At 39.0% G+C, this 21,663-nt stretch overlaps 1 protein-coding gene across 1 annotated transcript in view; it reads right to left on the reverse strand.

Annotated features, from left to right (window-relative positions):
* The window catches only part of PLD1 (phospholipase D1), a 164,573-nt gene that overhangs the window by 54,596 nt on the left and 88,314 nt on the right, over positions 1-21,663 (reverse strand). The window contains 6 exon segments of the mRNA XM_039338090.1: positions 556-705; positions 890-936; positions 938-1,043; positions 10,907-10,999; positions 13,988-14,046; positions 19,934-19,999. Of these exon segments, the coding sequence (XP_039194024.1) occupies positions 556-705; positions 890-936; positions 938-1,043; positions 10,907-10,999; positions 13,988-14,046; positions 19,934-19,999 (521 nt within the window).

Consider the following 21,663-nt stretch of genomic DNA (forward strand, 5'->3'; position numbering starts at 1 on the left):
TTATTAACATCCTGAGGAGAACAGTTGTCCCTTGGATAACTGTTGCTAAACAAGCACAGAAATGCTGCTGGCGTAGATATGAACACAGATCTCAGGGTTGCTTTCTGCCCCTGCTCCCCCCTCCCCAAAAACCTGTTTCTTACATTATGAGAAGAATTGCCATAGGTGATTCATCACCAACATAGCCATCCGCGTGCATACGACTGTGCGTCTGTCTGTCCGTCCATCCAAACATGTGAATCATAACATTAACTTGCAAACAATGTGACTTATGTATTTGGAACAGATACCATGATACAAATGCGTAATTGCATCATTGGTGCGATGCCCTACATGACACATGTTGTCTTGCTACAGACTAGTCTTTCTCTCAACCCTGACAACTTTAATGTGGACTTCAGCATTCAGAAATCCCCAGCCAGAATGTTGACTGGGAGAATTCTGGGAGTTGAAGTCCATACATCTTAACAGTGGCTAAAGCTGAGGCGCACTGCTGCAGATACCTACAGCCATGTGCTATCAGCAGCTATTAAACAGTGGAACATCTTCTCTTACCACTTGGCTAATGTGTTCTCCTGGATGGCTGCATAGGAACCAAATCTGTGATGTCTGAGGAAGTTCTTGCCATTTTTCTGAATGAATTCTTCTATTCCTTGGCCCCACCAAAGAGCATGTCTGTAGCTGTTGCACTTCAAAATCAGTGACCTGGAGAAGAATCAAAAACATCCATCCATCCATCAGCTTTCCATCATCTTATCTATCTATCTATCTATCACTTGTACACAATCACCATTTGCCATAAGCAAGCAGTAGAAAACTTGCAATTTGGAACACACTGAATCAGAATTGCAGAGGGAGATAGCCATGTGGTACTATAGGAACTTCTTACCTGGAAAGATTATCAATTCGTAACCCATATTTAGTTTCTGTGTCCTTCATTGCCAATCTTTATGCTGAATTCTTTATCAACCAGGAGGACAAAAGAAATAGCTCCACTGTCTGGTTTCATGTACAATAAGAAAGAGTCTTTTACCACTAACCACCTGGGGAAGGAATACAAGTACAAAAAAGCCAGTAGATTATATTGATAACTTAATCATATTAACATTTAACGCATTTAAACCATGTTTGCTATAATCCCAACAATACTTTTTTCCCCCAGTCTGTTCCTAAAGCAACACAATTTGCCTGCTGCACACTTTTTTCTGTATCTTATTTTCTGTGGATTGCTTTATGTTAAGTAAAGCATAGTTACAATTACACTTATTCCTGTTCTGAAGACAAGGCAGGTAGGCAATTTCCAGACTCAGTTCACTGAGGTGTATTAACAGCAGTAAGTACTGTATAGTTAATACCCTCCCAATTTACAGTTGTTAAGTAACCAATGAATCATCTAAACCAGCTTTGTCTTAACCTGACCCTTAAGACTTTATTTATATTTATATACTCGATTCTCACAGAGTTCGACTTACTTTTAGGTTATTAATAATAATAATAATAATAATAATAATAATAATAATAAAGTTGGAAGGGACCTTGGAGATCATCTAGTCCAACTCCCTGCTCAGACAGGAAACCCTATACCATTTCGGACAAATGGCTGTCCATTTGGAGCATTCACCGCTTCTGGAGGCAGGTTGTTCCATTGGTTAATTGTTCTAACTGTCAGGAAGTTTCTCTTTAGTTCTAGGTTGCTTCTCTCCTTGCTTAGTTTCCACTGTTGCTTCTTGTCCTGCCTTCAGGCGCCTTGGAAAATAGCTTGACTCCCTCTTCTTTGGGGCAGCCCCTGAGATATTGGAACACTACTATCATGTCCCCCCTCGTCCTTCTCTTCATTAAACTAGACATACCCAATTCCAGCAGCCGTTCCTTATATGCTTTAACCTCCAGTCCCCTCATCATCTTTGTTGCTCTTCTCTGTACTCTTTCTAGAGTCTCAACATCTTTTTTACATCGTGGTGACCAAAACTGGATGCAGTATTCCAAGTGTGGCCTTACCAAAGCATTGTAAAGTGGTATTAACACTTCACATGATCGTGTTTCTATCTCTCTGTTATTCTTCTGATATATCTGATATACTGATTTCTATTTAACAAAAAATCTAGGAACTACACAGTAAGCAAAGATATTGTTGCCTACACTGTATGTGCAGTATAACGCCACATTAAAGTCATAACTCCCCCCCAAACTTCTCACTGCCTGGATATACTCTCAAATATATGTTAATTAAATATTTAAAAGATGCATTCACAGAACCTACTAAATTTGGTTATTTGCATTCACATACAAATCAGTAATTTGGGTTCATTCATTTTGTTATTTGATTGTGGCTTAATGTACTGTTTAGCTACTTCCTTAATTTATGGTTCCTTGTATAGTCTTTTTTTTTTTGTTTATTTGCTTTCAAGTTACTGTTGACTCCTGGCGATTGCCTGGGCAAATCCCTGCAGTTTATTTGGCAAGATTTTGGAAGTCGTTTGCTGTTGCCTTTTTTCTAGTGCTTGACTAGCCCAAGGTCAGCCAGCTGCCTTTGGGTCTAATGTGGGACTAGAACTCAATATCTCCCAATTTCTACCTGATACCTTAATCATTACACCAAACTGGCTCTTGTATAGCAGAAACTTAGAAAATGAGTTAATTCAGCACCAGGATCTATAGTTCCCCTTTATGTGTGGGAGTCAGCTGAGTCACCTTGGGCTGGTCATTGCTTCTACGTGCTAATTAGCATCTACCACAAAACCCTTCATTGCATCCTCTGTTAATAACTTTGCTACAAGAACTAGGTGTGTGCAAGAAATCATATGGGTCAGACGCAAAGAAAAACAGCTGGCTAGGAATTCCTAAGTTGCTAAAGTTTTGAAATTCCAACATAACAATCAGAGCTGGTAGCATGATGTGGAAGGCTGACTAAGATGATAATTTTATGAATGAATTCTTCAGAAAAACTATTTGGAGGCCACTGTGCTAAGAGGTAGCAATATTCCAAAAGAGAGAGCTTCTAGCCCTGGACCAAATGTCTTACTCAACTAAGGGTAATCCAATTTCCAGTTACAAAGATGTAGTTTTGTAAACATGGCTGCCTTTTGTTACATTGTCTAAAGCAAACCAGAACTGATATTCCAAACCTGAAAGGCTTAGCACATGGATGTCCATCCTTGGCAACTTAAGACTTGTGGACTTCAACTTCAACCTACTGGCTGGGGAATTCTGGGGTTGAAGTCCACAAGTCTTAAAGTTGCCAAGGTTGAACACCCCTGATTTAGCAGCACCTTTTCCCCCTTAAACAATAGGGCAGTTAGAAAGTTGAACTGAATTGAATACTTTATTGGCCAAGTGTGATTAGACATACAAGGAATTTGTCTCTGATAGAAGCATTCAGTGAACTTGCAAGTCAATGGAGAAAATAATTGATAGCTAGACAAAAATGCCAAATTTAGTCTGAACATCTGGCTGATTGTGTGACAAACCATAATACATATCTGTCTATCTCAGGTCCTTAGAAAGGACTTGATAGGTGGACAAAAGTGCTAAATCCAGTCTGAACATAAACCATAATACCAATAAAAGGGGGAAGGAATAAATAATATTAAGAATAAATAATAATACCATTGCCACACTCTAAGGGTTGATATATATACATATTAGACAACTGTGAGAATTAAGTGTTTCAATGTTATATTTCTGTGGCTCTATAGATGTTGTCATTATCCCAATTTAATGTGGGTGCTTTTTTTTACCCTCTGGAGTGGAGTTTTTAATTGGACTAAAGTTTTTATACTTGTTCCTTTCTGCTCTGCATTTGTGATTTTCTCCATGTCTCCGATTTTATAATTCAGAAATGACATCCCCCAGGGCCAAGTAGAGTGGAATATTCCATTCTGGCACTTTTCATATCCATGCAACTCAGGTTGAAATTTTCCTAGGCAATAATTAGTTGCTAAGCTCTTCAGTGACTCACTGGGTCTTCTGAGCCTCAATGCTGGTAGTGACTCAGAAAAGACACATTCACCAATGTGCTCTGCTAACATAAGCCACCTTAAGTCTAGGACTTGATTCAACAAAAATAGTATTCAATGTTTGTTTGGCAAGTGATTCCTGGTCTCCAATTTTTGGAGCACATTGTTTTGAACCGCTTCCACCCATCATTATAGACTCAACACCTTAAAACTCAGCTATTACTGTAAAAGTTGTTTATAAAACACACTAACTTAATTACATTAAAGTTTATAAAAAGGAGACTGCAACTTTAGCTTTGAAAAGATGTATTGCTAAGCAACTGGCTGTGCAGCTGAGAGAGAAAAAGTGTGTGCACATGCATGTACACACACACACACACACACACACAAAACCACTGGGATAGGAGAAGACTGAACAGATTTTGCTATGTTCAGTGTAGACTTCCTAAGTGCTGTGGGAGGAATGGGGAGGAGAAAGTCTCCTATTCAAACTATTTTTATCATCAGGGTATGCACATACATAGTCAGAATACCAAAGTGAATGCTTCACAAAACCAGTTCTCAGAATGGATGCATGTTTTCCACAGGAGAAGGGAGAACTCTTCACTGATCTCAAATCATGACTGGGGTGGAAGGTTTTCTCCAGACTACTTCAGAAGGACTAGTAACACCTTGTTATTTTTATGTTTTGCCTCTTCATCTGTGATGGTGCATTGCTTGACAGTTGTATTTCTTGGTACAGGAAATGACACATGGGGGGGGGGGAAGCATAAGCATACTCTGTCCACATGCTTTCCCTACGTGAAGCTTTTAATTCTTATGAATTCACAATGTGTCGTGGGAGCATTCAAAGTGTTCCTCTTCACAATGGGACCAGAACTGGTATATTTCTCCACTTTGTTGCTACAGAATGATGACTTGTTCCAAATCACCTCATGTGCCAATTCTTCATGCAATTTAGAAGTGCTGTAGCCATGCCATCATTAATAGCAAAGTGTCAAAACTAAGTCTGTTTGCTACTTAGGGAGAAGCATCCATCTGCCAACCATTAACATTTACCCACTTATTGCTGTCTCCTTTTCTGTCTGCCGAATAGCCTGTTCCAAATCATTTCTGTATCACAGCCAAGAAAGTTAGATAACATGTCCATGGAATTGCCCAGAGTTGAACTCAATATAAGCTAGGTGGTACCTGTATACGATTGTAGGAGAATTTGGTGTAATTACACAAGGTTTTGCACAGTGCAGCAGGTGGCCGCCTGAAATTCTGTTACTTTTGTGAGCTTCACTTTAGTATAATTTTATTAAAAGGTTTTTTTTTAAAAAAAGAGTAAAAACTAATACGAATATACAGATAAAAAAGAAAGGAAGAAAGAAATCAAGGAGAGAATTAAAAGTGCAAGGAAAGAAAAAAATAGTAAAGAAAAAAAAACACATACAAAGTAGTTTCTTGTCTATGCAGTTTCTCAATCAGCCAGGTCATGGTTGTCCCAACGGTGATTTTTCAAGAGACAACTGGACATTCTTTGTCAGAAGTGAAGAAGCTTCTTGGATGGGAAGCAAAATGACTTCAAGGAAAAACAAAGGAAGTCCAGTTGCCTCTTGAAAGAGCACCTTTGGGACAAAGTGGTTTCTTATTCTAGGGCTACAACATAACTTATTTCTTTCTTTAATCTAGTCAGTCTAAAACTATAAAACGTTATATTCATGGTTTTTTGTTTCACACATAGAGACAAAAAAAAAAATCTGTGAGAGGGTTTCCAATCAACCATAAATGCAGCTTTTGTGAGCCTCGAGATAGTATTCATTTTAATAATAATAATAATAATAATAATAATAATAATAATAATAATAATAATAATAATAATAATAAAGTTGGAAGGGACCTTGGAGGTCATCTGGTCCAACCCCCTGCTCAGGCAGGAAACCCTATACCATTTCAGACAAATGGCCATCCAGTCTCTTCTTAAAAACTTCCAGGGTTGGAGCATTCACCACTTCTGGAGGCAGGTTGTCCCATTGGTTAATTGTTCTAACTGTCAGGAAGTTTCTCCTTAGTTCTAGGTTGCTTCTCTCTTTGATTAGTTTCCATCCGTTGTTCCTTGTCCTGCCTTCAGACGCTTTGGAAAATAACTTCACTCCTCTTCTTTGTGGCAGCCCCTGAGATACTGGAACACTGCTATCATGTCACCCCTCGTCCTTCTTTTCATTAAACTAGACATACCCAATTCCAACAACCGTTCTTTATATGTTTTAGCCTCCAGTCCCCTAATCATCCTGCTGCTCTTCTCTGTACTCTTTCTAGAGTCTCAACATCTTTTTTACATCGTGGTGACCAAAACTGGATGCAGTATTCCAAGTGTGGCCTTATCAAGGCACTGTAAACTGGTATTAATACTTCACGTGATCTTGATTCTATCCCTCTGTTAATGCAGCCTAGCATCTTAAAAGCTATTTAATTTGAATGGGGTGGTGGTGGAAGAACAGTTCGACCTGCTGACTGTGCATGCAGCAGATTCTGTTATTTTCTGTCTTGGGAAGATCAGCTTTTGTCTCTCTGCTTTGGGAGGCTGTGACTTGATGTTCCATAAAATGCAAATGAGCAACTGCGGACGTCCAGCCTGCTTATTGGCGACAGTGATTGGATGGTGCCATGTACTCCAGGACAAAACCTACATTGTCTTCACGCTGCTAATTGAATTGAGATTTTGTAAATGTTTCAGGACACTCCAGTGCTCTCCAAGGACAACAATTGTCCGGGAACATTGGGCAGCAAATTGGTAGCCAAGGTTGTACTGCATCTTCCTTGAGTCTATAAGGCAAAACGTGTTTCAAAGAAAGAAAGGAAGAAAGCACGAAAAGAAAAAGGCTTAAAGTAGAGTGCTACTAAAAAAGAGAGAGAGAGAAATGCCCAGACAGTTTAGGCATTGCTGTGGTCATATCCTCACCCATTCAGAGAATGCCAACTCTGTCTGATGGGATTTATTTCCCAGTAGGTTTCCTTGGGAAGAGAATCAGGAAGCGAAAGAGGACCAAGAATAAATTGGTACTGAATTTATAGAACTTGAAGAAAAAAGCAAAACAAACACAGAACTCTGACAGCATCTTAGAAACTGTAAGGTTACTTAAATCTGGGAGAATGCTAATAATAATGTTAATATCATTATTGCTACTATTAGGAGTACAGATAGTTCTCAACGTGTCACCATAATGGACCCTAGAATTTCTGCCATTAGCCATGATGGTTATAAATTGGGGCACCTATGTGACAAATCTGATTTTATGATCTTTATTGCAGTGGTTATAAAGCATACACAATGATTGCAAAGCAAATCCATTTGTTCCTATGGGCATGGTTTTTTTTGCTGGAAATTAGTGAAAAGGTCAGAAATCATAAAAAAAAACATCATGAATTGTGGTCATGTGATTACAGAATGCCACAATCAATCAGCTGGTTCCGTAGTGCCCAAAATGTAGTCATGTGACAACGTGTGTATGTGTGTGTACTGCTGTTGGAACCTCAAAGCTGGGTTGTAAGTATCTTTGGGGAAGATCCGTCGTAGCTTCTAATGCCCACTATGCAATTGGGGCAGGGGAAGGCAAGGCACACATTACTATTACATAAAATAATAATAATAGGGTTGGAAGGGAACTTGGAGCTCTTCTAGTCCAACCCCCTGCTCAAGCAGGAGACCCTGTACCACTCTAGACAAATGAATGTCCAGTCTCCTCTTGAAAGCCTCAAGTGATAGAGCACTGACAACTGCTGGAGGTAAGCTGGTTTACTGATTAATTGTTCTCACTGCCAGAAATTTCTCCTTGGTTCCAAGTTGGATCTCTCCTTGATTAGTTTCCACCCATTGCTTCTTGTCCTGCCCTCAGGTGCTTTGAAGAACAGGTCCACCCTCTTCTCTGTGACAGACCCTTAAGTACTGGAATTTATTTATTTATTTATGAGACTTATATACCGCTTTAAGTGCAAGCACTCTCTAAGCAGTGTACACCAGTAAGCAATGTGTGTGTGTGTGTGTGTGTGTGTGTGTGTATGTATATATATATATATATATATATATATATATATATATATATATATATATATATATATATATTACATTGCCCCCAACAATCTGGGTCCTCATTTTACCTACCTCGGAAGGATGGAAGGCTGAGTCAACCTTGAGCTGGTGAGATTTGAACCGCTGACCTGCTGGACACAGTCAGCTAAAGTGGCCTGCAGTACTGCACTCTAACTGCTGCGCCACCTATCATAAATAATAATAATAAATAATAATAATAATAATAATAATAATAATAGTAGTAGTAAAGTTGGAAGGGACCTTGGAGGTCATCTAGTCCAACCCCCTGCTCGGGCAGGAAACCCTACACCATTTCGGACAAATGGCTGTCCAGTCTCTTCTTAAAAACTTCCAGTGTTGGAGCATTTACTGCTTCTGGAGGCAAGCTGTTCCACTGATTAATTGTTCTAACTGTCAGGAAGTTTCTCCTTAGTTCTAGGTTGCTTCTCTCCTTGATTAGTTTCCACCCGTTGCTTCTTGTCCTGCCTTCAGGTGCTTTGGAGAAATAGCTTAATTCCCTCTTCTTTATGGCAGCCCCTGAGATATTGGAATACTGCTATCATGTCCCCCCTTGTCCTTCTCTTCGTTAAACTAGACATATCCAATTCTAGCAACCGTTCCTTATATGTTTAGCCTCCAGTCCCCTAATCATCTTTGTTGCTCTTCTCTGTACTCTTTCTAGAGTCTCAACATCTTTTTACATCGTGGTGACCAAAACTGGATGCAGTATTCCAAGTGTGGCCTTACCAAGGCATTGAAGAGTGGTATTAATACTTCACGTGATCTTGATTCTATCCCTCTGTTAATGCAGCCTAGCACTGTGTTGGCCTTTTTGGCAGCTGCAGCACACTGCTGGCTCATATTTAAGTGATTGTCTACTAGGACTCCGAGGTCCCTCTCACAGTTACTACTATTGAGCATGGTGCCACCTATGCTGTACTTGTGCATTTGGTTTTTCTTGCCTAAATGTAGAACCTTGCTTTTTTCACCATTGAATTTCATTTTGTTAGTTAGTGCCCAGTGTTCAAGTCTGTCCAGATCCTTCTGTATCTGAAGCCTGTCTTCTGGAGTGTTGGCTATTCCTGCCAGCTTGGTGTCGTCTGCAAATTTGATGAGTTCCCCATCTATCCCTTCATCCAAGTCATTGATGAAGATATTGAAGAGTACTGGGCCCAGAACAGAGCCCTGGGGCACCCCACTACACACTTCCCTCCATATAGATCATATCTCCTTACTCCTTCTCTTTGCTAGATTAGACATAATAGTTCCCTCAATCATCCATCATATCATATTAGATGAGACTTAAACCCCAGCCCAACTAGGAAAGTGTCTATATAGGCCAAGGAACAGATTAGCCAGACAATGGTCACAATAACAGTCTTTCCAGATTTCCATGGACCTGCCAGCAAGCCAAAGTGCAAGGCTGCAGCTTAGTCTTTTCTGTATTTCCAGAGATGCCTTTGGGCCTTCCCTAGGCTCCACAGTCATTTCATAAAAATTAAAAAGTGCTGGTGGCTGCCTTGAAGCACTCCTTTGAAGCCGGACCCACTGAGGCTATTTCTACAAAGAGACTGTTTCCAATGAGAGAAACCATCAGGTTTTTTTTAAAAAATATTTTATTTGCATTTAAAATAATGACAGAAAATGAACTAGAGAAGCCATAGTTAATAAGCAGAATGCCATTCCTACCTGAAAACAAGCCTGAAGTAAGGCTGTGGCATATTTTATAAGTATACACTGTCACTTTAAATTTAATTAATAATTTGCTTAGTTAGCTGCTAACCTGAAGTGCAATTTACTCTGTTCCTTTGTAGGAGGGTGTTTTAATTCCTAATCAATGAATCTTTCATTTTAAGAAGAAAAGTATGCATTGATTGTTCATCAAATAGGAATAATAGTAATAGTGTGTGTGTGTGTGTGTGTGTGTGTATGGCACGCCTTCAAGAGAATATCGACTCATGGCAAATGCCTGAAGTTTTCTTGGCAAGATTTTTGAACGTGGTTTGCTATTGTCTTCTTCCTTCTAGGGCTGAGAGAGAGTGACTGGCCCAAGGTCACCCACTTGGCTTTGTGCCTGAATGAGACTAGAACTCATGATCTCCCTCTTTCAGCCTGGTGCCTTAACCATCACACCAGACTGGCTCTCTGTAATAATAAGGACATTAACTGAGGGCATTGTCTTTAAAATTAAAATGTTTTGAATTGATTGATGAATCCCAGTTATCAACTAAACACAGTAGTTTTAATGCATTTGATTCTCATGCTATGCCTGAACACGTCATCCATCTGTGAATCTCTATACTGACTTTTGCACAAAGCATTGGGGTACACCAACTGTTAGCCTTGTAATAAAGGCTAACTAATCTGAACTGTATTTATTTGTTTAATTACATTAAAATTTGTGTTTGTCCTACCTATCTGGACAGTATGTTCTGAAAAAAATATCTGGATTCATTATTCCCTGCCCCCACATTGTGTCCTTGCTGTTTTTAAGGTTAAAAAATTTGATCCCTATTGGTCTTTCTGAAAGGAAAAGGAACAAAGCAGAAAAGTATTAAAAATGGGCTCCTGGTGCTTAAATAAAGGTGAGCTATGAGTTATTGCCAGGTAATTCATGAAACTGAGTGCAAAAGGGGTCCAATTTAATATATACAACTCCATCTGTCACTTGTTTTGCATCTCTGGTTTAGATGAGAGTAATATCATTCAGGTTTTTTCAAAATGTTTCTTCTGCTTAAAACGTACCAGACAGCTGTTAAGAGAGCAAAAATTACTTGTACCACCTGCAGCTTTTTTTCCCCTTTGCTGCTAATATATTCAGCTTAATGTTGGAAAAGAGCATCTAGAAAGAAATTCAGAATTTCTACAAAAGTACCTTTTTGACCATCGGTAGCATAGCCTTCCTTGCCCACAACAATTCAAGCCTGGAATCCTGTGTCCTCCAGATCTTTTCATAATCATACCCTCTCTGGAAACAAAGAAAAGAAAAGGGGGTGCAATGATTTAGCAAATCTTTAGAAGAAAAACCTATTTGTGAGTTTTTTTTTCCTACTACTGCAGTGTTTCTCAACCTTGTTCACTTGAAGATGTGTGGACTTCAACTCCCAGAATTCCCCAACCACCATGAATGGCTGGGGAATCCTGAGAGTTGAAGTCCATACATCTTCAAATGGACAAGGTTGAGAAACACTGCTCTACTGGATATCACTGAACAAAGTCCAATCCTGCAGGGTTTTTTCCCAACCAATTTCAAAGATGAAGAAAGAGACCCCCAATGCATTTCCTTTTTCATATCAGGAACCATTTCTATAATTTGCCTGCAAGGTTTACTTATTTGCGATACTTATATATACTCTTTCCTTACTGAATCCAATATTAAAGCATCAGTAAAATCCATCAAATTTTACAGAGTGAAAACTGAACATAAAATTAACATAAAACTCACTGGCGCCCTGTGCATAGGTTTTCAAACTCCAAAAGGCTGTCTGAATCGTTTCATTGCTAACCTGAATATGCCAAATGTAGTGTTCATATGATTTAGCCCCAGAGGGTTGGGTGGTCACTGCAAAGCTGTGCTTCTGGCTTTCTTCGCCTCTAAACTCAGAAGGCAGGGTACCCACAATATCCCATCCCAGGCTGAATGACTAGGTTGGGCAGAGTCTACCTGGAGAAGAAGTTTGCCAAGATAACCTGGGCCTTTGCCCTGCAGGACTTTAAGTGTCAACACTTGAATTGGGTACATTCAAACAATCACAATTTATGCTTGGTTGACAATAAATGCACCAGATCATGCTCTAACCTAAATCTATTTCTCAGTGGATGGCTTGCTTATTTCTTTGGTTGGTAACAAGTGAAAGCCTTAAACTAAAAGCAAAGCATGTGTCCCTTAAGATTTGTTTCTTGGATTACCAGCCAGAGGCAAATAATACAATAAATATGAAATAAGCCAGCATTGAAAGAACCACGTGGTGAAGCATAGTAGAGCCAGCTAGTACAATCAAGTCTATTCATGGCCGACTATAAAGCTGTGTCTGTTTCAGATTTACAGAACTGTAATGCTAGGGGCAGATGTTTAGGTTATCAAATCCAATCCCCTGTTCAGGACAGGAATCCAATGTTCCTGGATAGAAAGTTGCGTCGTCTCTGCTTGAATATATCCAGCAAATATATCAGCAAAGGAAAGCTTGCCAACGTTCTGCTGAATTCTTTTAATTAGGAATTCCATTTTTTTTTAAAGAACATTCAGCTAGAATCTGCCTTCAACTCTCTGGAATTCACAAGTTGTAATGATTTCATGCACACATTCATAGCTTTTTCTTAATCAGGTTATGTAAATGGTTGCTCTTGATCTGGAGGCATGGCATGTCACCTGTGACATACACGTCATCAGTTCACCCTCACTTTAGGCAATGTTGTAGTTGGCAGGAATTAGAGGGGGGAAATCTTTCACGACAAGTTGTCATTAACTCTAGTTGCTACAGAAATAGAAGCAGGAGGTGGCTGAAAAATTCACAGCTTCTCATCCTGCAAATCTCTTTCTGCATAAAATCTCCTTCAGGTTGAGCATAGCTTCTGGTGATTACATGGACACACACCCAAACACCCATACTGTTTTCTTGCAACAGCATGAATGTAGCTTATCAATACCTTCTTCCAGCTATTGTACAGTTCTAAGATTTCTCAGTGTTCTCCCATACAGTGTTATCCACATGCTACCCTGCTTAGCTTTTTCAAAATTAGTTACATTGATTAAGTGTTGTCACTTGTGTGTCTTTCTGCATACAACTTGAACGTTTAGCCAATTCTCCCTACCAAAGCTTTGAAAGATCAGAAATCTGCATCAGCTGGGCATATGTGTGGTTATACGTACAGCTTCAATGCCCTTGTGCTTGTGTTTTGTGTTGTGCACCAGTTCCTGGACTGCTCACAATTACTTATGCCTTGGTCACCTCCCAAATGGACTACTGTACTATGCTCTACCGGGGACTGCCCTTCAAGAATATCCAGAAGCTTCAGCTGGTGCCTAATGCAGCAGGACAGGCAGCTATGTGTGTCTCCAGACTGGCACATGTTACACTCCTGTCCTATGTCTATGGAGATTCTCAGTCATCTGGATTGTGATTTTCCCAAAGATGTTTTTTCGAGAGGCAACTGGGCTTCCTTTATTTTTCCTTGAGAACATTTCACTTTTCATCCAAGAAGCTTCTTCAGTTCTGACTTGAAATATCTTCAAGGAAAAACAAGAAAGGCCGCTTTCCTTTTTAAAAAAGCACTTTTGAAACACTGCTGTCCTATGAACTGCACTGGTTACCAGTTTGCTTCCAAGTCCAATTCAAAATGCTGGGTTTGACTTTTAAAGTCCTTCTTAGCATGGGGCCAGTTTACCTGAGGGACTGCCTCCACCTGATTATATCTACTTGTCTTGTCAGGTCAGGCAGAAGAAGTATGCTGTGGGTCCTGTCTACAAAAGAAGATGGGCCTTTTTTGCTGTGGCACCTACCCTGTGGAATATTGTCTGCCCCTCTGAGGTGAGATTTGCCCCACCCTTGACATCTTCCTAGAGGTGCCTTAAAATATGGCTGCGTCAGCAGGCCTGAGGATCTCAATGCAATGGTGAGTTAATGAAATGTCTGTATTGTTTTTAACATCAGTTCTGTTCACTATCTTGTTACAGCAATAATATTGCTGGCTGTTTTTTAAATCCTAATTATTTTACATTTGGATTTTTAGGATTGTTTCTGTTGTACAGTAAGCTGCCTAAAATCACTTTGTTGTGAGATGGGCAACTATAGAAATGTGAGAAATTAAGTAAACAAACAAAAGAATGGCACCATACATACATAATTGCCCTACATTCCAGAGCAGTTATATGTTCTACTTAAATGTTCTCTAAACCAGAAGCTGAAAACAGGAAACAGAAATAAATAAACATATTCATAAAGAGGCCAAGACTTACATGCCTTTAGGTCCTAGATCATGGATGAATGACAGCTGACTTACACCAAGGAATTCCATCTGAAAAGTGAAATACAAAGGGAAAGGGAACATTTTCCATTAATTTAATGCAAAAATAGTCTATGTATTGCTTTACGACAATGTTTCTGAGATGCTTAAATCAATTTCCAGCCAAAACAAGATATTTATTTCCTGTGACAGGGGATCTGTAGGAGACAACTAGGCCAAGCCTGAGGGCAGGGTTAAATGTATCATCAGTTTGAAGTCTCTACATTCTCATAAGAGACTTAAATTCAGGCCCCTTTGATGTCACTTGAGTTTTATCTGGGACCAATTCACCTTGATCATTAGTGGTTCAGATTCTTATGTATATGTAGTATGAAATAAAGGTGCAGTACTTTCTATCCTGGTTCCTGACTTCTTTCACCTGATAGGATCCCATATGAAAATAGCAGTGAAACAGGTAGGATTCTACAACATTTAATCTTGCCATAAATGCCAGAGCAAAAGTTATTGAAAAGTTCCATGTTGACCATTATCTTCTGAAGTCGAACTTGTTGTGGGCCAGGAGAATAGAAAAAGTGGCCTTAAGCTAAGTCAGTTTCATCCGGACGCATCTTGTTTATTCTGTGACCTCTACACAAAATGCAGAACCGCAAACAAGCTAAATGCATTCAGTATGTTGTATAAATCCAATCTTTGTAGGGTTGGTCCAAAACCAGAGACCTGGGTTGAGAAAACCATCAGTAGGCATGTTATGGCAACACAGCCTCTGAATAATGGCAGATATCCCAGAATTCATCTAGAAGCTTCTCCAATGTTTATACTCTTGATTATTTCTCCCAGAGAGGAACTGAACCTAGAATCTTCTATAAACAAAGGACCAGTGTGTTTTAGTGGTTAAGCTGAGGACAGAGAAAACCCAAGATTATATTCAACCATTATACCTTATTAGGATACTGAATGACCACCATTTCTCAGCCCAAATTTCTTCCACAAAATTGTTGTTGTGATGCTCTGAAAACTGCAGAGAAGCAAGCTATGGGTTGAGGTCTTACTCAGATTAAGAATGATGCAAGGCTAATAAAAGGGAATATAGCTCAGATTTGAACTGTGGAATTCTTAGTGGTCTCTGAAATCGGTTGTTTACTTCCAGACATTTTATTACCCAGCTAGATAACATCACCAGTTCACTGAGGATGTTACCTGATTAGACAACAAAACATCTGCAAGGAAACAACCAAGATTAGAGAACAGAAAGAACTCCACAATGATACAAAATTCCTTCTTCTTGGGTATTTGTATTGCCTGTAGATGGTAGCATTATAATTTTGTACTGATATATTTTGGAATGTTTGCATTTGTCAAAGGTTGGATAACTTCTGCTGTTGTTGTTGTTGTTGATGAGGTCAGCAGGAAACCTCTATTGGGGACAAGACACATACAGGTGTTGCCATCTCCATAATGGGGGAAAATATACATTATTCCTGGAATTACAAACCATATTTGAGCCAAACCCTGATTCAGATATTTTAATAAATAATGAACTAATTTATTTGGTTTTGGGTTACTGTGATGAACTTAAACCATCACAGTAATCCAAGCTAGACTATATGGCTTTAGTGTTAAATATGAAAAAGGCACTATGGCTTCTCCAACAAACAGTATCCATGTTTACACATTGTGCTAGCTATGTTTTTTGTTGTTAGTTGCGTTGTCGTGTCCGACCCTTTTAGTTTTATAATTATTTGTTGAATAAGGCAAACTGGCTATAATCATATATTGTACTGTCATACATGGTTTGGGGCCAAAATTAAAAAATATATATTAGCCATGTTAGTGGAACATTGTTAAATATGGTTGTCTCTAGATAAGAAAATGTACTGAAACAAACTAGCTGCCTAGATTAGACTTGTCAACATATTAAGCAGAAAGATTTGTTGCAGAATCCAATCTGGGTTAGTTTTGTCTTCCAAGCTTTTGGACTCATGTGAGAGGCCATCCTCAGGAAACTTCTCTCTAGCAGAATGCATACTGTTCTGTGTGTGGCATTTATAGTGCCTGATGTATGTGGCTTTTTAGATGCTGACAGGGGTGTGTTGATGGCTGGCTTTTAAGTTGTTGGCTGTTGTTTGCTTGTGCTGCCCAGCCCTTGCCTTCTAAGTACTGGTGCATGGAGCAGTTCTGGACAGCGGTTCTGCCATCTTTTCATGTCTACAGAGTAATCATTAAGAGAAACAGTACTGCAGAAAAGTACTGTAGAATGCCTTGAGCTTAACAGCTGCAAAATCCCATAAAGGACAGCAAAGTAATATCTTCTATGCCAGAGGTCTGCAACCTTGACAACTTTAAGACTTGTGGACTTCAGCTCCCAGAATCCCAGAATAGCATAGCTGGCTGAGGAATTCTGGGAGCTGAAGTCCACAAATCTTAAAGTTGTCAAGGTTGCAGACCTCTGTTCTATGCCTACATCTGAAGTTAGAAATTCCCTTAGCCATCTCAAGGAATACTCAAGTTCTCAACCAGGTTTTGCAATGAATTTGGTTATAAAGTAAGGCCTGTGAAGGTTTCAGTGTCAATATCCAACATCTCTTGATGGAACAAGAGAAACATGTAGGGAAAATTCCTCTAAGAGGAAGGGAGAATTAAATGTGAATTGGCAACAGCTGTTTGGTGGAGGCAAGTCCCAAAGAATCTTTCGTGCTACCTCTGAAACACACAATTCAGATTCTTTTAAGCTAGAAACAAAGGCAATTATGATTATGACCACATTCTTAGCTTAACATATTGAGGATTTGTGCTCTGACTTAAGACACCCACTTTGGCCTTAATCTTCTGTTAATGGAGTGAATTGCCCTTTGAGGAGAGAGAAGGGCTTAAAGCACTAATTTCTCCCTCCACATGCAAATAGCAGAAAAACTGGGCCAACATTTTTAACCCCACCGACTCACTTTGGCTATAGGAATCCCAAGTGAAGCACCGTATGCAAGACACAGATTGTTTATCTCTTTCTTTACAATGCTTATATGCACGTTTACAGAGATGTAGTGCAATTTTTAAAAATGCAGCAATTACAAAACTACCACCTGGGGTAAACAGCTCACAATTACCAAATCAATAAGCAGTTATTGGTTTCAAATGAGAATTAGTGACCTTGCTGTATAGTGAACAAATGGATGCAGCTGATCATCACTGATGAAAAAAGCACCCAAGAGAAAGTCTTACAAACACACTGTTGACCATCCATCATCATTGAAAACTACAAAAGGCCAACAGATCGGAGGATCTTTGGCATAAACAATGACTATAATCAAAGCATCCAAGAGAATAATATAAAAGATAAGTAAAATGGGATTCAGGATGAATCCTGGATTGTAATTCAGCAATCAATATTGCAACAGAAGGCAGAAAGGCAGAAAAGCCACAAACTATCAAGTACACAAACAGTAATGCTGAAAAGCCACAAACCTATCAAGTACACAAACAGTAATGCTGGAAGACCATAACCTAGACCAGTGATGGTGAACCTTTTAGAGACTGAGTGCCCAAACTGCAACCCAAAACCCACTTATGCATCATCGAGTGCCGGGTGGGTGTGGCCTATTGGGTAGCCATGGCCATTGGATGGGCATGGCTGTGGTGGTAACGGCAGACTGGGTGGGACCAAAAGGTTCAATCAATCAATTCCAACTTTGCAAGATCTTTTTTTTTCTGCGAGAAGTTGAAAGTGACTGATTGAACCTTTTTTTTTTTTTTTGCACACGGTGGTGGAGGCCTAAAGCAAAAAGGTTTTATAAAACCCAGCTGAAGGCCTAGGACTGGGGCGATGGCACGTGTGCTCACAGAGAGGGCTCTGAGTGCCGCCTCTGGTACCTGTGCCATAGGTTCGCCACCATGACCTAGACAGTATCTGGTAATTAAATGTACTCCCTAATACAGGAAGTGACTTTATTCTTCAGGATGTGCAGAACAAAGAAAGATTATTGCTGGGATACGTGTCCAGGCACACCCATGTATTCCTTTCTGTGCATGTATACTGTCCTTTTGAATCCAACACTCTGCCCCTGAAATAATTCTTCAGTGGACTTGAATTATTTCCTGCTACCAGAAATTAATTGTTGAACAAGCAGTAAAATTCCACAAAGTGAACACCTGCCTTGGAGAACCACTGTAAGAGGTGAAAACATGTCAGGAGCGAAATTTTACACTGCAGCACTGTGTACTTAAATCCTCTCCAATGACTCAACATTTCCAAGTGCCAAGTTGGCATAATACTGCATTTATGAACAGAAGGCAATTATGTTATTATACATGTACACTAGTTCAAACCTACATAAACAGGTGACAAATTATAATCACCTCTTGAAAAACAAAGGAGGGGAGCTGTTGGGTTGTTTAGTTCAGCATTCTGTTTCAAGTAATGGAAACTAGACAATTCCAGGAATGCAACATGTCATAAACAGTTGTCTCTTGTTACATCCAACAGTTAGAAGTAGAGATACACAGCCTCTATACCAGGGGTTCTCAACCTTGGCAACTTTAAGATTTGTGGACTTCAACTCCCAGAATTCCTCAGCCAGCAAACCTGGCTGAGGAATTCTGGGAGTTGAAGTCCACAAGTCTTAAAGTTGCCAAGGTTGAGAACCCCTGCTCTATACATAGAAATTCAAGTGTTTCTGACGGCATTGTTCTCTGCCTAATAGACTCTTCACTGTTTCGAGCAGAAATGTCTTTTATGCAACATTCCATAAAACAGGTAGAGAAACTGAAAGAGAAAATTGTGGCTGAGCTTTATCGTATTAAACTTTTGTTAATTCAGATTCCCACATTTGCATGTGATTAGTGAAGTAGAGGTAGCAATAGCAATAAGACTTATATACCGCTTCAAGTGTTTTTTAGCCCTCTCTAAGTGGTTTACAGCATATTGCCCCCAACAGTCTGGGTCCTCATTTTGCCAACCTCGGAAGGATGGAAGGCTGAGTCAACCTTGAACAGGTGAGTCAGCAAAATTAGCCTGCAATACTGCATACTAATCACTGCGTCACCACAACTCTCACCTTGTAGATAGTTGGGTTCTTGGTTATAACATAGAAAAGAGTAGGAATCTCTTCAATAGTATAGGTAGTCCTCATTTAGCAACCACAATTGGGGCCACAACTCCGTTGTTTACTGAAATGACAACCGTGTTTATGATCTTACTTCAGTTTTCCTTTGTTTTATGGACCTGTGAAGGTTATAAATACAAAGATTGGCTGCAAAGTTATTTTTTCATCACTGAAGTAACTATGAATGGTTGGAAAACAAGGCAATCACTAAATGAGGACTACATATAGTTGCCTATGAGTTCTCACAAATTTACTGAATCCTAAACTTTGGTAAACATCTAAGTGATATGCTCCTTAATATACACATATTATGAATGTTATATTTTTGAGGATCATATCACATGCTAAGTCAATGAATGAGAGGGTATCCTTTATAAAAAAAAGCAGTGAAAACAGAGATCAAGAAGATAAGCAGGAAATAAGAAAAATGGGAGCTAATTTCTCCATTACAGCAGTACTTTACAACACAAGATTCAGCCAATAACACCTTGATATCATAAAGAACATTACACATAAATTTCAGATTGGCTGGATTAGCATAGTTCTTTAACCATGATTTGCTGAAAAAGTTGTAACTAGCTAGGTTTATATTGTTCTAAACATAAGTTATGGTTTACAAAATCAAAATGTCTTCTTTCACCTAAAAAAAAACCCCAAATATTTCTGATATGGCAGCCCAAACCCTTTTGGAAACCTCTTAAAGTTATAATTTATACATATTTAAATCAAGTTGTCAATTATAACTCACACCGCTAATTTAATCTTTCTTTACCAAACAATCAGATAATAATCACAGAATAACTTTAACTAGCAAAAGTAAATACCATCTGAAGGTCACTTACTGTTCCATGGTAATTCTTGTACAGGGACATGTTTAAGAGATTTGTGAGATAATCTTCCAGTTGTTTCTGCAAAGGAAACACAGAGATACAATATACAAAGGAAACAAACATACCAGTTAAGGATTGCAACAGCCCTTATTAAGACAGACAGGCAGAAGACTAGCAAAGCACATCATGAATATCAACTACCATTCAGAAGGCATGATTAAAACTTTTTAATCTTACAAACACATGGGCAGACTTAACCACAGTTTCAACTGGGAAACTAAGCATCCTACATTAATCTAAATTTAAAAATGCTAGGCAATTCTTGGAAACTGGACAAATTAGCCATCAACAGGCACATAGAGGTAAACCACATTTACATACCATTCAAAAGCTAAGAAGGAAACAGAAAGGCTGGAATACATCCTTTCTAGCAACCAGCACACAGATAAGCAGGATTTAACACCAGGAAAATAATCAAGTAGAAAACAATCCCTAATCAAGGAACTTCCAAGGAGAAAACCATAACCTCACCAACACTAGCAGGGCAAGTCACTGTATATAAACAGGGAACAAGCCCCATATTCAGTAGCATTGATGATATTACCTAGTCCGATAATGAAATGACTGTAAGTAAACAACCAAGCTCAGAGTTGTTATGAAGAGTCAAACTAAAACAACAAGATCTCTTTTGGAGGGAATGACAACACTGAAATGTTGCATGGGTGATAGAAAGAGAGCAAATGGAGAGGGAGGCAGAGGAAATAGCATATACTGTAAAGATTTAGCAGGAGAATGATTTGTGAAGATAATGATAATGAAAAGATGAGATAATTAACAAAAGGGTAATTGATTTTACTTTGCAGTTGAATCTGAGAAACGCCTCATGATAAAAAGCAATCTGAAATAGCTGGAGATTTACATGAAAAGATAACTGATTTTTTTTTCTCAAGTAATTAACTTTTAAGACAGGAGGATGAATTTAGATTTGCTGAGAATAGGGTAAAAAAAAAATAAGTTTTTTTCCTCCTTTTTTCTCTGCCTACAACTGCTCTCAGAGAGAATCTTTTAAATTCAAGATAATCTTTTTTTCTGGTAAACAGAGTAAAAGATTGGAAAAGAGAAACTAAGCAAAAAATCCAAAACAAAACAAAAGCCTTAAATCTTCATGACAGGAGTTAGCATATAAAGCATGCTTGAAATTTGACTAGGATTTGAATGTCAACATAATCCTTCTTTAGTACTGTACATCTGCATGAATTTTATATACAATGCTTGTGGTCCATTTCTTTCTCTGTTAAACAAGATAATAATCGGGAGTGTTTACAGAAGAGAGGTAGAAAAAATAAAAGAAGGATAGTTGCAATCTTGAGCTCAAAGCTCTATTCCTTTTAATAGGAATTGCATATATGTTAAAAAGTGACAAGGCTTTGATCTCATGAGTCATGACTGCCATCTTGACTTTTTTCTGAGGCCCCACCTACCACAGACATCCCTGGTAAGGAAGTTGTGGAAACACTGTTGTTTGTTCAGTACAGGTAGTCCTCGTCTTACAACAGGTCATTTAGTGACCGTTCAAAGTGACTTATGATCTTTTTTCACCCTTATGACCACTGCAGATCCCTGTGGTCATATGATCAAAATATGGATGCTTAGCAACTGGTTCATATTTATGACGGTTGCAGTGTCCTGGGGTCACATGATCACCTTCTGGCTTCTCCACTGACAAGCAAAGTCAATGGGGA

Source organism: Crotalus tigris, unplaced genomic scaffold, assembly GCF_016545835.1.
Source record: "Crotalus tigris isolate CLP2741 ecotype Arizona unplaced genomic scaffold, ASM1654583v1 scf7180000017549.6302385, whole genome shotgun sequence".
Taxonomy (NCBI): Eukaryota; Metazoa; Chordata; class Lepidosauria; order Squamata; family Viperidae; genus Crotalus; species Crotalus tigris.